The sequence below is a fragment of the Trichoderma reesei genome (assembly GCF_000167675.1).
Source record: "Trichoderma reesei QM6a unplaced genomic scaffold TRIREscaffold_1, whole genome shotgun sequence".
In the NCBI taxonomy this organism is placed as follows: Eukaryota; Fungi; Ascomycota; class Sordariomycetes; order Hypocreales; family Hypocreaceae; genus Trichoderma; species Trichoderma reesei.
In genome coordinates this window covers 1,098,162-1,114,652 of record NW_006711148.1, presented here as the reverse complement: position 1 = coordinate 1,114,652, position 16,491 = coordinate 1,098,162, and the positions used below count along the sequence as shown (strand labels likewise).

Sequence of the window (16,491 nt, the reverse complement as noted above, 5' to 3'; positions counted from 1 at the left end):
ACTCGTTTTTGAGCTTACGGTGGGATGCAAAAGATATCTGACCCTTGTCAGGTATACAGAGGACCAAAGGCGCTGCCTAATCTTGTCCTCTGCCCTCTGTCTTGCCTATTTTTTCCCTCTGTAACCTGACAAGGGTCAAACCTCTTTTGCATCCTACCTACTATAGGCCCATCAAAGCTCACAGCTTTTCGTGACTCGCCAAGCAACAAGCCCCCGGCGGCCAATGACCCTGGAAAGGGTGTTCCAAACCCCATCGTCCCCGAAATCCAGATCATCCAAGTTGACATGTTTCCTATACCGCCACACTTCCCGAAATCGCAGCCCTTCAAGCCCCTTGTTGGGGAGATAGGGGTCCAACCAAGTTGCTGACGCCGGCGCGATTAGGTAGGTGCCGTTCTTTTCCTTGAGATACTCCGTGTTGCGCCGGTCTGCAGGAGTATCACATGTGGCCAGCTCGGTCAACAGGTCCAGTAACGCCTCGCCCTTCATTCCCATGACATCCTTGGTGGTCAATACTTCGTTTTTGCCATTTAGGAGCCAGATTGGGGGAGAGTAAGTCTTCCACCATACGGCGGTTGTGGCGTCAGGCTGCTTGCTCAAGAAGACTTGTCCGGGAATGATTCCCCCTTGGTGATATGTTCCCATGAGCACGCCCAGCAACAGATTGAATACAACCCAGATTGCGATCCATAGTCGACGGAGAGTCTGACTCCTTGGCAGCTTCAATGATGAGAGTATGAGCGGCACGGCTGGGAGAAGAAACCGCGCTTCTTGGTGCTGAACGAAAGAAAGGGCCGCGATGCCCGATATAGCCGACCAGAGCCTCAGAGAGACGTAAGGCCGTAAGAACATCAGCGCCACTGCAGGTCCGATAAGCTGCGGCAAGTTTGCGACGAGGTGCTGGTACCAGGGATGTAAGCCATGGAGGGCCAGGTTCTCCGGCGAAGAATTATAGACAAGATTGTTCAGAGGAGTGATGACGGGGTGGGTAATGAGGTCGGACCACGTAACAGTTCCCGGTGTGTAGAAAGCAGTGTCGACCGCAATGGCAGTACAAGCTGTGACAAGGGCCGCCAAAACCAGAGCCGCCAAAGAGAGAGGCCTGGGAAAGTCAGTTGCTTTTCTTCGAGTCACTGATATGCATGGGAAAAGGACGCACTTCTTCCAGTAGTAGGGCACAAGCCAAAGCCCGGGTATCAGCAGAAAAGCAGGAAAAGTGATGCGGTTGAAGGTGCCAAAGACGACGACCATGCCCAACACCACCGAGGATAAGATGGACGACTGTTGCAGAGGATCAGCATGGTGCTGAAAGCAAGGGGGGCAGACTGCTGTCAGACTTACATGAGGAGAGGTGATGCGCCCTATCAACACCAAGCTCCACAAAACAGCCAATGTCTCAACCGAGTTGGAGAAAGTATGCGTCTGGAAAGTCCACGTCACGTACGACGACGCCACGAGGAGAACGGCGATGGGGCGATGGCGCGTTGAGGTGATTTGCTCCTGGAGCGCCCAGTACTCAAGCACAAAGCTCAGCAGGAACATGAAAAACCTCAGCGTCCAGAAGACGGCGATAGGGGGCACCTGGCCATCCTGCCCGTTCCCAACCCAAAGCCACTGCAGCAGAAGCATGGGCAACCCGTATACGGGCCATAGCGGGAAGACGCTCCGGATTGGGTTCTCGCTGGTAAATTCCCATGTGTGCCGGACAGGGTAACTGAAGATCTGGCCTGTATGCAGCAGAGGATCAAGTCAGCCACCCAGAACAGTTACGCCACAATATTGCTTCAGCCTTGCGTGAACGAGAAGCCTGCAATAAATCTCTCTAGCGGCGACCTCGCCGTCACCGAGGGGCTTGAGCCAAATCCGAGGCTTCCATGACGGGTGGCGGTTGACCCCGTTCAAATCTTACAACGGGTGTCCGAGAAACGTACCTGCGATTACTTCCGGCCCTTGAAAGTTCTCGTCAGGATGAAGATAGCTGGGCGACAGGGCGAACCATAGTCTGACGAGGACTAGGAGGAGATACGTGCGCCGCCACATCTGATTACGGCTGACTGCTTAGAAGACGGCGTTGGTGGATCAAGCATGAGCGTGAGAAAAAGTCCGAGGTGATAGAAAAAACATGGGTGAAGTCGCAGAGAGATGTGAGGCAAGGTGCTGATGCGCTGGCTAATGGGCAGGCTGAAAGAGAAAAGAGAAAAAAGAAGACAAAGAAAGAAAGGGGATTACGAGGAGTGTGGTAGCACCATAATAGGGGGGAGAAAAAAAAAAAACAAAGGTAAATAACAGGTAAGTTGAATCGCTTGGTGTGGATTTCGAGAAGGGATGCTGCAGATAGAGGCTAGAGGTGGCCGGATAGCGAGTTGACCAAGCTGGCAGAAAAGCTTCCTATGCGGCAAGGCTCTGTCGAACAGCGATCAAATAGAGACGGCTATGGCGCTCCAGGGCGTGAATGATGAGTGAAGGAAGAGGAAGAGGATAGTTGTGGCAGTTCCTGCGCAGACGCGTGCAGGTTGAGAGGAACGCGCCAGAGGGTGTTGAGAAATGCTACTAAACCGGAGCAGGTGGTCAGACGAGGCTGATGACCTCACGGCTGAGACCCGAGACCTGGGACTTGAGACTCGAGTGATGTGCCTGACAATGAGAATGGAGGGAAAAGGGGGGCATGACCTCAGTTGGCCTTTTTTGTTTGGCTGCTTTCGTAATCACTGGGTTGTTTGACACCAGACACACATATATGATTCAACTAACAAAGGCGAGAGTGCATTAGATGACCCTTTTTGTTGAGGCATCATCGCGTTTCAGCCATCAACAGCCGTCAATGCAAGAATCGCGCTGTGCGAGGAGAGTAATATTACCGCCTTTGACTCCTTCCTATGTACTCTCCTATCTTCCTTCAATCTGTTCCTATAATTCAGGCATCGTTCCTATCTGGCACAATTCTTCACGTGGGCCAGGACTTCACAGCCACTTGATGAAGCTGTTTATTTGAGGATCTTTGTACGGAATATTGACGTAATATGGGCACCCAGAGTAAAACAAAGAGAAGGCGGGGAGAAGCCTTCAATGAATGAGTTTCGGCTAGGTGGAACGAAGGGTGAGATAGGTATCGAACCGTGACGACGGTCATTCGTGCTGCCTGGGTATAACAGTAGGCAGACGCGGACAGCCCAATCGTAAGGGACCTGGACCCGGAGAATGAGCTGTCGACGAAGGCGGGAGTGACTCGAAGAATCTGAAGGTTCTTGAGGTTCGAATACCCAGGCTGCTGTATCCTCAATGAAGGGAAGGCCGCCTGTCATTCAAATAGAAGCACCTCGTCGAGCCCAACATAGACCGGCATATTGACAGCATAAACCTGCAGTACCTGAGGTGCCTTATTATGACCAGGATATGTGTATCTTTGGTACTTCGAGGCGTTGAAACCTTAGATACAACTCATCGAACCGAAAATTGCATACTATACCAGAAATCTTCCAGAAACGAGTTCTCCAAAATACATGAAAGCAAAGAAAAGAAGATGTTTCCATAGCAAGACGTCTCTCTTTGAGAGTTTTACCTCATCGGCGCACAAGCTTCGTTGGGCCTCAAAGCTCAAAGGCCCTTTTTGACAGCAATCGAGGCTCTGGCGCAGCGTCAAGCGGGAGGCGGTACGTACCTACCACATCCGCCACAGCAGCAGCAGCAGAACCCCGCAGAATAGCAGAGCGCCTGCCTGCCACTGGAGGCACAGCGTCCGTGCCTGGCCTCCGGTTCAGCTCAGCGTTACCTATTAAATCCTCCCTTCCTCCCTTGCCGGCTGCCTTTTTTTCGCATCAGCATCAGCATCAACAAAACAGCCTCCTCAGACTCTCGATCCCGGCGCTTCGATCTCCATCATCTGCATCTCGCGCCCGTTCAGCGTCGCCCCGCTACACCGACCGACTTCTATCTAAGCTGCTACAACATCATCGCCACATCATCCCTCACAATGGCGGAAGCAAAGGCTGCGTCCCAGAAGATCTGGCTCGTCTCCAACGACAATGCCACCATGGAAGTTGGTACGTCTTGCCTCTCCTCGCTCCGTTCGTCTGCCGTGATGGACTGTCACTAATGCTCGATACCAGACCGTTGCGTGGTCGAGCGCTCCATGCTCCTGAAGAACATGCTGGAGGACTTAGGCGGCGCCGACATCAGCCCCGAAAACCCCATCCCCATCCCCAACGTAAGTCGTCTATTTCATGCCATGGCCATCGACGTTCTCCTCCTCCTAGGAAACGCTATTGACAGCGAGACTGCAGGTCAACGAAGCCGTGCTGCGAAAGGTTGTCGAGTGGTGCGAGCACCACCGCAACGACCCCGTCACTGCCCCCGATGACGAGTCCGATGCCCGCAAGAAGACGACTGATATCGAGGAGTGGGACCAGAAGTTCATGCAGGTGGACCAGGAGATGCTCTTTGAGATCATCCTGGTACGTGATCATTCCAGCCTCAACAGCAATGTCGTGTTCGCAACTAATCACAGTCCTAGGCCTCCAATTTCCTGGATATCAAGCCCCTTCTCGATGTTGGCTGCAAGACCGTGGCCAACATGATCAAGGGCAAGTCTCCCGAGGAGATTCGCAAGACTTTCAACATTACAAACGACTTCTCCGCCGAGGAGGAGGAGCAGATTCGCCGCGAGAACGAGTGGGCTGAGGACCGATAAACGGACCGTCTACATTGGCGCTTCAGTGCTCTTCATCTTTGTTTTTGTCTCGGTGGAGAGCAGCAACGCGGATCGAGTTGCTTCCGCAGCTATTTTCATAGAGCAACCTACGGCGTTGATGGGAATTAATTGACAGGGCTATCGGTTTCTCTTTTCTCTCGACTTTTCTGGTATTCGTTTTTTTTTTCTCTCTCTTCGGGTTAACGTTTGCGGGGCTCGAGTGTACAATGACTCAATTCGAACACTTTTCATGAGTTGGGGAAGAGGCATGTCTTCTAGAATTCAAGACATTTCACAGGCGACCCCGGTTATCAAAAAATATACGGTTTGCTCTATCATGTGATTCTACCTGTAAGGACAGTTCGTGCCAGCCCCATACAGGAGACTACGTAGGTACTAGGGACTCCGTCAACCTCGAATTTACGGCGTGGTCAAGCTGAATGCGAACTTCGGTCTTGTGATCTGCTCGAGCTTCAGCCTGCCGCGCATTGTGCTAGATCGATCAGTACTAGGTAGTGAACAGAATATGGCGTGGGTTGATAATGGCCAAGCCTACGCAGCAATCCTCGCACGACGTTCATTCACACAAAACAAACATCAGTAGCTGCAGCTGCAGCGATGAGAGCAAAGAAATGCAGGCCGTACGAAGAGATGTGAATCTTTGTGGGGAAAAAAGCCGAAGTGGCATCAAAATAGGTTCATTCCTTTCCCTATGACCGACCGTGACATGAAGCAATATCAAGAATCAAGAAACCAGGCAACCGTGCCCATTCCATGCATCTGCATCCTCCTAGACCCTTCCCCTCCCAACACGCCTGAAAAAGAAAAGACGGGGGGAGAAAGAAGTTGTTTTCTTCATTGGAAACCCCTTCCTATACCCATCACCACACTAGGACCATGCCAAAAGATGAAAAACCGCTGCTGGAGGTCGGGATCGTTCGGTGCGAGATAAGGGGGGGTTCTTTTGTTTTCGAGAATGCCGGATTGGTTTTTTGGGTGAAGTTGCTTAGATGCCAAGGCGGGTCTTCCTCCAGTGCCTTCTCTTGGCGTTGTAGCTGTACGAAATGACTTGTTAGTATTGTGCCTTGTCAATCTGAGGTTTGTTGTTTGCGAGAGGGGAATGATTCGGATGGTCTGAAGGATGTCGCAAGATCGGGTGATGGGTTTGATGGTGAACGTCGGGATTCGTCGTGATGACTCGAGGAGAGGGTAATTCGAGTTTAGGGAGAATGAACGCACCGGATGGTGTTGCCAGTGCGAAGGCGAATCCATTGCGGAACCGGGCGGTTCTGCTTCTGGGCCTTGGCCAGCTTCTGCTTGGTTCGGAATGTCTTGTGGCTCTATAGATTCATCTCGTCGTCAGCTTCTTTCGCTCTGTAACAGCATTCGAGCCTCCGTTTCCCCCTTCATCGGCTTGCGTCTTTTCCCATTTTCCCCTCCAAAACGTCCTGCAGCCACTCGGTCGGATCTCGCCTGAAGTGTTTCCAACTGCAGGCCGCGCGCCCGGGGGGGGGAAAATCGAGAAATTCGCTCCTTTGAAAGACAACTCGGCGCCTTCTATCAAATCAACGCTGGAGGGAGAGAGAGGGAGCTGCCATACCGCCATCTTATTGACCTTGCGTATCGAGTCTGGTGATGATGACGATTTTCGGGTGATGTTGAGAATGATAGTAGGTTTTGCGACCCGCATCCGAGGAGGGCGTAAAGCCCTAGCGAGAAAAATTGCAAGACCTGACTTTGTGTGGGTTTGTGGCTGGTGCAGTGTGTGGCGCAAGCGATGTTTCCTGCCTGAGGCAGAAAGAGCGGCTGAGAAATCGAGCTTGAAGGGAGGGTCTTGTTGGAGGATTACCTAATGAGGCTACGATGAAGGTAGTAGACAGAATAAGCTAGACGGGTTCGGGGGAGGGTGTTGAGAATGAGCATAGCAAAAGTGCATCTATCGCAAAGCCGACTCTGGCACTTGTCTTGACCTACTTGATGGCCCCTTCCAACTGTTGCGGCCAGCTCAGATTCAATTTTCGGTGTAGCGAGCGCAGAAGAGGCTTCAACGGCATCAATCTGCGTACCCATACCTCGTGCAACATCAAGTGGTCAAGTGATGTGAGGCTGCGTGAGATTAGCCTTACCTTTTTGTCTAAGCGCGCGGACCAACCAGAGGCCGCCGTTGGCAAGGACATCGCCTCTAGCAAACGCCCTGCTGCCAAGATGGGTGCAGATGGGCTCTAGAAGTCTCCGGAATAGGGGACAGTTTGTAATTGTTCACTTGTCGCAAAACAACATTCCAACGAAAGCCTATCCCACACACACGCGACAACTCTTCAACGACTTACATCCCGGCGTCCTGTTGCGTGTTGCTCATTCTCTTTCTTGTTCGTATCTGGCACCATTGGCGTATATTCGAGGGAGCAACAGTTGTCCCCCCCCGCAAAGTGCACTGCTGCGCGAGAGCGGAACGCGAAACGTTGTTCATCTACCACGGACGAAGCGCAGCGGGTTTCACAGAGCTTCGGACTTTTTCTTTTTTGTTTTTTTCTAAGAATTCACGATGGGCGCGGGAATGTCATGGTTGACCAACTTGGTCTGGGCAAAGAAGGAGATTAGAATCTTGATCCTGGGCTTGGTATGACGTCGTGCAGTGGCTCGGACTGCGATGTTGGGATGCTAATACCTGGCTGCGACAGGACAATGCTGGCAAAACGACGCTTTTATACAGATTGAAGGTGCGCATTCACGAGGCTGCACATATCATTGAGCGCGTGCTGACCTATTCCCGAGGATTAGATTGGAGAAGTTGTCACGACCATACCGACGATCGGGTTCAACGTCGAATCAGTCACGTACAAGAATCTCAACTTCAATGTTTGGGTATGGACTACGACTACGAAACACACGTGAAAGAGAGGAATCGCCTCTTGCTAACATCCACGTCTTTCTCGCTTCCAGGATCTGGGTGGTCAGACTAGCATCAGACCATACTGGCGGTGTTACTATGCCAACACGGCTGCCGTCATCTTCGTCGTCGACTCAACCGACATCGACCGGTTACAGACGGCCGCAGAAGAGCTGTCGGCCATGCTGAACGAGGAGGAGCTTAAGGACGCGGCGCTGCTGGTGTTTGCCAACAAGCAGGACCAGCCCGGCGCCAAGGGGGCGGGAGAAATCTCAGAAGCGCTGCAGCTGGGCGAGCTGCGGGACAGGAATTGGAGCATCATGGCGTGCTCGGCGGTCGATGGCAGTGGCGTGAATGAGGGCATGGATTGGCTAGTGGTGAGTTATTCTTTCTGGCCATTGATCATTGATGATTTCGTTGGGAACCGAAGCTAACGATTCACGTCTGATTTAGCAAACCGTGAACCAGGATAACTGAAACACACAAGAGTCTACGAAACAATAACGACGCATGAGGGGGGGGGGGGGGGCGTACGCCCTTTCTTCTTTCACTACTGAAACACAACTTGTACAACAAACGATAAGATGATGGCAACGACGGCCGGGTTTCGTCGTATCTGAGCGGCCAACGCTACACTGTGACAGGGACAAGGATGTGCAAGGAACGCCATACCTGCCCATATAATCGGCGGATGATGGGCTCGGAGGAAGTCAAAGCATACGAACGGCGGCAATATGCAGTTACTACCATTTAATTCTAGACTTGGGATACGCGTCAGTATCCCGTTTCGCTTCTCGACTTTGAGCTTAGTCTGGACACCCAACTTGGCTTCACCGCCCTCGTAAGCTCAGACCTACCTGATCTGCAGCGCTCATCAGCCTCGTTGAGCTTCTTTGAGAGACTGCGAAATGTGTGGTTTGTGCTGAACCCCAATCCGGTGATTTAGAGCTGGTGTAATAATACCACCTGCGAAGGTACCTACCTTCCTTAGACAACGGTACAGTGCAGTGGGTATTGGGCATAGCATCCATCAGACAAGCCGTGAACACGGCCACTCGGACTTTGGCGAATATACATGTCAGAACAACCTGTCAAACCGTCTGTAGACGAATATCCAGCCCATACAGAGCCTGCTACTCTGCTGTAGACCAAGATCGAACAAGCAATGTGGAGGGGATGTTTCTACATTGCTGACTTGTCACACAACCATTGAGCTGTATGTAGACGCCAGCGCCTCACTAACCGGGCGTACAATCATCATTCATCAATAATTAGCCCACATTGGAACGCCCATTGATATATGATAATACCAAGTCTTCCATCAAGTCTTGGACCGATGCTGTGATTACGGTAGATACTTTACGCACTACGATCATGAACGGACAGGTGACCACGCGTCCCGGCTCGGACACCGAGACGCGAGGCGCGCTATCATGCTCGATCCAAAAGTCATCGGGAGCGGGAATGGGGCGATGACGGGCGGCGATTGCGGCACCTGCGGAAGAGGAAGGCCATGGCGAGCCCCGCTTGGAAGCTGAAATATCAGGCGAGATATGAGATTAATTGACTCATACATAGACTGAAGAAGTGGCCCTTATAGTAAGGCAATATTAACCAGTTGCTGGAGTTGTTAAGAGAGTTGAGATGTGACGGGGAACCGCAAAGTGATGCGGGTACAGTAGGAACATGCGATAGGATATCAGATGGCCGGTTCATGACATCTGCAAAGTTCCGATCCGGCCAAGCGGATAGACGCAGCTTCCATGACAGAATCCTGGCCCGGAAGAGAATCTGATACGAATGTAGATAGATTCCCTATCACGGAGCACGGCACAGAAGAGAGAGGGTCTTTACAAGTTCAGGTCAACTCAGCCCAGCTCCGGCTCCAGAAGCCCGCGCCGTGTCCCGGTCGAGGGGGAACCGACTCCCGCTTTGCTATAGAGGGCCTCTGATTGGCTTCTCTTACCCCACACTGAGCTAGCCCAGCGGGGAAAGATCGAGCGAGCCGGCTCTTGCTTTCCATCAGGTTGCCAAGAAATGTACTGCGCAAGCATGTACCTCGTATGCGCGTGTTGGCAGACCCAGATACCTGCAATGCTTGTCGGTCTGTTGCCCTGACGTAAGGAAGGTAGATACCTAGGAAGGTAGGGCGTGGATCTTGGGTCGAAAGTCAGGCACGCAAGCTCTACCTACCTAGACAACATTGAACGCTGGGCACACTTGGATACAAGTGTGGATGAATGATACAGAAGAGCGTCTCGGCAGTTCTCTTCATGCACACTGTATACAGCATCTCAAATAGGTCACTAAGAGGGTACTTTTCTATATGCCCACCTAGGTATTGAAGTACTCAGAATGACAAAAGATGCCCAATTGTCTGGGTAGGAAGTACTACAAACTTGGGTAGGTACTACCTAGTAGGTAGGAACCGAAAGTTAGTTCCATACGAGCTACTTTATGTAGGTAGGTAGGGCAAGCACAAGCAAGCAAACACGAACAGAAGAGGCTGGATGAAGGCAGGAGGGGGGAGGGGAAGGAAGGAGGGAGGGAGGGAGGGAGGGTCCGTCCATGTAGTATGATGTAGGTACACTCCCGCCAGCTGCCGCGTCTCAACCACCCAGAGCTCTTGCATTTCAACCCATCTGGCCGTGGATGCATGAACTCGCTGCTCTCTGACAGGCTTCGTCTTACATGGGGCTCAGAATCAATCACCCCACCAACTACGCTCACTCCTCTCTTTCTCCTCTTTCGCGCTCTCTCTCTACTGTATGTGTCAGTTGATCTGTGTGTGTGTGTCCTGTCCGACGTATAAAGAGGCATAGCATTCTCAGGCTACAGTGCCTTATCCTGTTCCCCTCTACACTCCCCTCTCTTCTTCCGTCTCTTCTTCCGTCTCTTCTCCTCCTCCTCCTCCTCCCAGCCCTTCCTCTTCCTCGTGCTCATCGTCTACCCTCCTCCTCCATCATTCCCACTCTACCAATCCCTCCTACCTCATTCCAAGATATCGCAGAGTAAGTTGCCTGTCATCGTGATTCCTCCTAAACTGTACTGCCAGTAATCCATTCATAGATAACTAACATCATCTCCCAGCACCCACCGACACAATGGTCGCCAACGACACCCCGGCTTCTACCTTCCGGTACAACGAAAAGCCAGTCTACACCACCTCCAATGGTGCTCCCATTGACAACCCCGAGGGCTGGCAACGCCCCGGCACCATTGGACCTCTGCTTCTCCAAGACTTTCACCTGATTGACGCCCTGGCTCACTTTGACCGTACGTTTTCACCATGACTGTTTCCTCTCTCCGCATTCTTCTACCTCAACCCCCCTTCCAATACTCATTTCTTGGCTATACTCTCATGTGCCCTTAGCAAGTGACGCTAGAAAACTAACACTTGATCTATAGGCGAGCGTATTCCCGAACGTGTCGTCCATGCAAAGGGGGCTGGGGCATACGGCGTCTTTGAAGTCACTCATGACATCACAGACCTCACCTCCATCAACATGTTTGATACCGTCGGAAAGAAAACCAACTGCGTTGCGCGCTTCTCGACTGTCGGCGGCGAGAAGGGTTCTGCCGACACTGCCCGTGACCCTCGCGGCTTCGCCATCAAGTTCTACACAGAAGAAGGCAACTGGGACTGGGTGTATAACAATACCCCCGTCTTCTTCATCCGTGATCCTACCAAGTTTCCACTCTTCATCCACACTCAGAAGCGGAACCCCCAGACGAATCTGAAAGATGCCACCATGTTCTGGGATTATCTCTCCACCCACCAAGAGGCGATCCATCAAGTAATGACTCTCTTCTCCGACCGAGGCACCCCCTACTCCTACCGGCACATGAACGGATACTCTGGTCACACTCACAAGTGGACCAAGCCTGATGGATCGTTTGTGTACACGCAGGTTCACCTCAAGACCGATCAGGGCATCAAGACGTTCACCGGCGAAGAGGCCGCCAAGATGTCTGCCGAGAACCCAGACTGGAACACTCAAGACCTCTTTGAGGCTATTCAAAAGGGAGACTTTCCCAGTTGGACAGTCTATGTCCAGGTTCTCACTCCTGAGGAAGCTGAGAAATTCCGATGGAACATTTTTGACTTGACCAAGGTTTGGCCTCAGAAGGACGTGCCCCTGAGGCCCTTTGGCAAGTTCACTCTCAACAAGAACCCCGAAAACTATTTTGCCGAGATTGAGCAACTCGCCTTCTCTCCCTCGCACTTGGTTCCCGGCGTTGAGCCTTCCATCGATCCTGTGCTGCAGTCCCGACTGTTCTCTTACCCTGACACTCATCGTCACCGCCTTGGCGTCAACTATCAGCAAATCCCTGTCAATGCGCCTCTCAAGGCATTCAACCCCTTCCAGCGCGATGGTGCCATGGTCGTCAACGGCAACTATGGTGCCAACCCCAACTATCCCAGCTCCTACAGGCAGCTGACGTACAAGGCTGTCAAGCCCATCGTCACGCATGAGACCTGGTCTGGCCATGCCGTCCATGAGCTCTTCCAAGACGTCAACGATGATGACTTTGTGCAAGCAAAGGGTCTCTGGGACGTCCTCGGTCGCACTCCCGGGCAGCAAGACAACTTTGTCTCGAATGTCGCCGGCCACTTGTCGGCCGCTCATCAAGACACCCGCAACAGGACATATGCCATGTTCACGCGTGTGGACCCTGGCTTGGGGGCTTTTATTCAGGAGTCGACGGAGAAGCTTGTCAAATAGCTCAAGTCAGCGTGCTGACGGGGGATTGATAAGATTGTATATACGTGCTGAGGGGTTCAGCTCTGGAAACTTTACGATGTCATGTACTTGGCCTATTAGGAAACGAAAATTGATGTGTATCTTGCTCGTTGTCAGATTCGTAGCTGGTGACCTTTGCCTGTGATGGACTTTGTATTGACTTCGCGGCTCGCGAGGATGCTGAGCAAGTCCCGCAACGGATGAGCGTATCAGATTTCATTAATAGCATCCAACTGTAGCCTGATTCATCCACGTAGGATATGCTTTTCGAGAAGATACTGATCAGTGTCAAGCCTAACTGTTATTGAAAGCAGTAAAAGGAACATCAGGAAGCGACATCACAGTACCAGATGAGAGAGAATCAGGCATTCCTTTTAGATATATATATTTTACCAAGTTGAATCAACTACCTAGTAGTACTGCCAACGACAAGAAAACGAGCAGGGACCCTTTTCCAGCAGTGCGTGACATTGCGTGCGAAGCATCTCCGCCGCCTGGGCGAAAGAAGCCATTTGTCCTTCATTTGTTACAATATGGTTATGAGATCATTTTTTTTGTTACCCCCCGACAAGTGATTTCCTCCCCATTTTCAAATTTTTTTTCTCGCACGCATTGAATACTATATCCAGCACCTCTGGTGCAATCCCAAGTGCCCTTCCGTTTCCCTGCGGAAGAGCCCAGGAGTGAGTCCGGGACAGCCAGCAAAGCACAGCGTTGCTGACAGCCTGGCTCACTCGCCTGGCATCGCGCCACATCCGCTTCGACGCCTCCCCGGATATAGATCCAGTCTGTCTGAAGTGGCGATCGCAACGGAAGTGGTGTGTAGAGAGATGAGCTACAAAAACCGGTTTGCCTTGATAGTGCCCAGTGCCATCAACACAAGCCCTTGTTGTCGCGTCGACAAGTGACCAGGGGGCACGGCTCTTTGGCGCGCTGTAGCCGTCCCCCCTAATCGGCATGTGAGAAGGTAGAGTCGGTTGAAATTTCTGGCTGGGAACATATCGCGGCGAAACCGGTGGAGCGGAAGAGGCGATGCACTCGTCTCTGCACAGCAGAGACAAGGCATCAAGCCCACCCTATCGTCGTCTTTCCAGGGAAGCCGACATATTCCAGATATCTCAGCGCCGTGATCGCAATGCGCAATGATGTGATATTGATGGTTTGACGTCGTCCCAAGAGGTGCGAAGGATCTGAAAACCAGTTCAGAGCCTGTGAGTCGGTGTTGGAAACGAACCGTTGAGCCGAATAAAACCGTTGTCGTAAACTGAGTACTTGATTCGAAATGAGGAAGTGATCCATCCCAGCGTCTAGCGGGAGTGATCAAAGCTTTCCATGTCTTCAAATTCGTGTCGCGTACCCGTGAGTCTATTCGTAACTCATTCATGTCGTCGTCAAATGCTTTTTTTCGTGAATCATTACGCAGGTCAGGATAAGGTAAGACCAAAAGAGTGAGTGGCCCGAGATGTAACTCTCAGGCACCTCACGTCCGAGAGGGAGATCTTCCGATGTCAAAGAAAAGCCTGCCCCAAGTGCCTCGAGAAAGAGGCGAAGGGGGATGAGAAAAGAAGGTGAAGGAATCAAATCCAATGGAGGTCTCGGACCGTGCCGAGTGTTGTGCATTGCTGCAGTCGCCTCTTATCTTTAACCCAATGTGTACCAGAGAAACAACAAGAAGAACAAGGAAATGGAGAAGAGAATGTCGCAAGCCGCTAGCTTCTGTGCCGAAGAAAGAGTCCCCGCCCGGTTGAAGAAAACAGATCCAGAATTGCCGCCTCAGATCCAGCCGTGTTGGTGGTATCGTGTAAAGGAAATGAACAAGTAGCCCAAAACAGAAGGCCGAGCTTGCGGCCATGACGAGACGGATGATCAAGTTTTCTGGACTGTCAACGAGAACTAGATTCGAAACCATGTGCACGCTTGCTGTGTCGCCGAGAGCAGATTGAAAAGCCAGAACGAGATGAAAGATGAAAGAGAAAAAGCAAAGGAAAAGTAGGAAATGATTAAGGGTATTTCCTGGAAAAGAAAAAGAAGGATATTGTCGAGGTATTGGAACTCCGGTCCTGATGCAACAAAACGCCTATATGCCTTTGACATGGTGTGTTCTATGCCGATGAGAAGTGATGACTCTTTGCTTTTGTTTGTCCGAGGGTGGGGTGCTCGTTTAGCCGCAAACCGTTGGCGGGACGGGTATCAAGAAGTCGGTTGTCGGTCGCGGGAGTGGCTGCAGCCTCACATGATGGTGGCGTACTCGTGGTAGCGGTCCCAGCCGAAGCCACCGATGCCCATGCCCAGACTGACTCCGCACTGTGAAGGTGCGAAGACGCTGGGGAGAGGAAGCGCCGGGATGGGTGCCATGATGGGCGGGCTGTAGAAGAGCTCGGCGGTGGTCTGCGGCAGGCTGAACGAGGGCGTCGGGGAGGGCAGCTGGCAGTCGCTCATACCCATGTTGGCCCAGAGGGGAGTGTGGCTCGAGTCGACAGACGAGGTGACGCTGGGACTTGAAGGCAGCACCTGCCAGGGCTCAACGGCCGCGGGGATGATATGAGGAGGAGCCTGCGTCCACATGTTGCCGAGGGGAGAGCTGGGCAGCAGAGGTGGCTGGCGAATGACCTCGACGACTCTGGGCGGGGGAGGCAGAAGCGGCTTCATCAGGTTCATGATGCTGGCCTTGACGTCCTTGCTCTTTCCGTTGAGCAGCTCGCCGGCACCCTCCTCCTCGAGACCCTCCAGGGCGGAGACGTCGGCGCGGAAGACGAACTTGTTGATGGCCTGGACAAAGTCTTCGTGCAGCTTCTTGCACTGCTGCTCTTTCTCGGACCAGTCGTAGGTGTTGGCCTTTGCGTCGACGCAGTGGACCTCCTTGTGGTACTCGACGAGGGCATCAATGGTGTCGGTGGTCAGCTTGAAGGCGACCTCGTTGCGCAGGACCATGTCGACGTGGACAATGTAGGCCTCGACGTGGAAGAGCTGGTGGCTGAAGAGGTTCTCCGTGGGGTCTTCGGGCATCTCGGCCTGGGGCAGCTTGGCGAGCATGATTGAGCAGAGGGTCCAGATGGCGTTGGGTGATGACAGAAGCTCGGTGAGGCATCGCTGGTGCTGGGGGACGCTGTTGAGGGGGCGCTTGACCCGGTTGACACGCTTGAGCGTCTGTGTAAGCCACGGCTCGACGCGAGAGCCCAGGACGACGTTGACGGATGAGGCCCGCGGGGCAAAGGCCGCGGCCGAGGCAGGGAGTAGCTGGACCGGCATGTTGTTGTATGGACGAGGAGCACTGTGACTTTTTTTTTTCTCTTGTCTTTTGGTGTAAGTCGAGGACAGGTCGGGCTGTTGTAGGTGACGGAGCAGCACCAAGATGAGGGACGGCGTCGAGGTCTGAGAACAGAGACGCCTCTTGTGGTGGTTTTTATCTCTGGCAGGCAGACAGACAAGAAGCGGCAGATGGTATTCAAGGCGGCGCAACGGACGAGGATGGGGGGGTTTTTTCTTTAAGAAGAAAGCAACAAAGGGCGGACAATGACACACACAACAACGACAAGAGGCGGAGTGACAAAAGGTGAAGAAAGGAAAACAAAAACCTGGAAACGGTGCCGAGCAGGGAGTGGCGCAAAGGGTTGGCAGGCTGACTGAATCACCTGCTGAGCGGCCGAATGCCAGGGAGGAGGAGAGAAGAGAACGGCGGACGAGGAGATCGTGAGGAGGGAAGAGAAGAAAGAAGAGGGTGTGTGAGCGGGGAGAAATGGTAAGATATAATACGGGCAAGAGGCGCGCGCGGTGGAGGTGGTCTGGTCTGGTGGCTCGGGTGCACTAGAGCGGCAGAAGAGGGCTCTACTAGCAGGTCGGTTCAGGCGCTGGGGGTCCCGCTGAGGGCGAGTGGCTAGCGGCGGTTGGCGGTTGCAGTTCAGGGCAGTCAGCGGCCGTCTTGGGTGGTGCTCGGGGGCTGTCTAAATACTACTACATACTACTACCACCTCCTCGTCCTTGTACTCGTACGGCAGCCCGAGCTCGACCACATGCATGGCCCTCGTAGCGGCACTAAGGTAGGCGGCCAAGCATGACTGCCTGCTGCATCTGCATCTGCATCTGTACCCGCTCGCTGGCGTTTTTCGGGGTGTTGGGGACCGGTATTTTCGTCTCGTCCTGCCAGCGTCGGGCGCTTTTTGCCCTCCCTC

The 16,491-nt window shown here is 52.8% G+C and overlaps 6 protein-coding genes across 6 annotated transcripts; 3 read left to right on the top strand and 3 right to left on the bottom strand.

Annotated features, from left to right (window-relative positions):
- Positions 1-171: 171 nt before the first annotated feature.
- On the bottom strand, positions 172-2,040 carry TRIREDRAFT_55005 (glycosyltransferase family 22; the record flags this gene model as incomplete). The annotated part of the gene is made up of 3 exons (XM_006961157.1): positions 172-1,133; positions 1,338-1,727; positions 1,932-2,040. 3 exons carry the CDS (start codon positions 2,038-2,040, stop codon positions 172-174), a joined length of 1,461 nt encoding a protein of 486 aa, XP_006961219.1.
- Positions 2,041-3,939: 1,899 nt separating this feature from the next.
- skp1 (uncharacterized protein) lies at positions 3,940-4,687 on the top strand (the record flags this gene model as incomplete). Its single annotated transcript, XM_006961570.1, has 4 exons — positions 3,940-4,040; positions 4,107-4,204; positions 4,281-4,451; positions 4,511-4,687. Exons 1-4 carry the CDS (start codon positions 3,971-3,973, stop codon positions 4,685-4,687), a joined length of 516 nt encoding a protein of 171 aa, XP_006961632.1. The 5' UTR covers positions 3,940-3,970.
- Positions 4,688-5,330: 643 nt separating this feature from the next.
- On the bottom strand, positions 5,331-6,313 carry rpl39 (ribosomal protein L39e). Its single transcript, XM_006961156.1, has 3 exons — positions 6,288-6,313; positions 5,927-6,027; positions 5,331-5,742 (listed from the first exon to the last, which is right to left on the bottom strand). The coding sequence occupies exons 1-3, from the start codon at positions 6,291-6,293 to the stop codon at positions 5,694-5,696; spliced, it is 156 nt and encodes a 51-aa protein (XP_006961218.1). The 5' UTR covers positions 6,294-6,313; the 3' UTR covers positions 5,331-5,693.
- A 919-nt stretch (positions 6,314-7,232) lies between these two features.
- TRIREDRAFT_102659 (ADP-ribosylation factor like 1) lies at positions 7,233-8,683 on the top strand (the record flags this gene model as incomplete). Its single annotated transcript, XM_006961569.1, has 5 exons — positions 7,233-7,307; positions 7,369-7,407; positions 7,469-7,552; positions 7,631-7,954; positions 8,660-8,683. The coding sequence occupies 5 exons, from the start codon at positions 7,233-7,235 to the stop codon at positions 8,681-8,683; spliced, it is 546 nt and encodes a 181-aa protein (XP_006961631.1).
- A 1,998-nt stretch (positions 8,684-10,681) lies between these two features.
- Positions 10,682-12,304, top strand: TRIREDRAFT_73818 (catalase; the record flags this gene model as incomplete). The annotated part of the gene is made up of 2 exons (XM_006961568.1): positions 10,682-10,853; positions 10,986-12,304. The coding sequence occupies 2 exons, from the start codon at positions 10,682-10,684 to the stop codon at positions 12,302-12,304; spliced, it is 1,491 nt and encodes a 496-aa protein (XP_006961630.1).
- A 2,247-nt stretch (positions 12,305-14,551) lies between these two features.
- Positions 14,552-15,938, bottom strand: TRIREDRAFT_73815 (uncharacterized protein; the record flags this gene model as incomplete). Its single annotated transcript, XM_006961155.1, has 1 exon — positions 14,552-15,938. The coding sequence occupies exon 1, from the start codon at positions 15,569-15,571 to the stop codon at positions 14,552-14,554; it is 1,020 nt and encodes a 339-aa protein (XP_006961217.1). The 5' UTR covers positions 15,572-15,938.
- Positions 15,939-16,491: the final 553 nt, after the last annotated feature.

Bases quoted from the DNA above. Each gene is read 5' to 3' on its own strand.
- rpl39 (XM_006961156.1), bottom strand. The intron at 5,743-5,926 runs GTGCGTTCATTC...CATTTCGTACAG, and splicing joins CGCACTGGCAACACCATCCG to CTACAACGCCAAGAGAAGGC.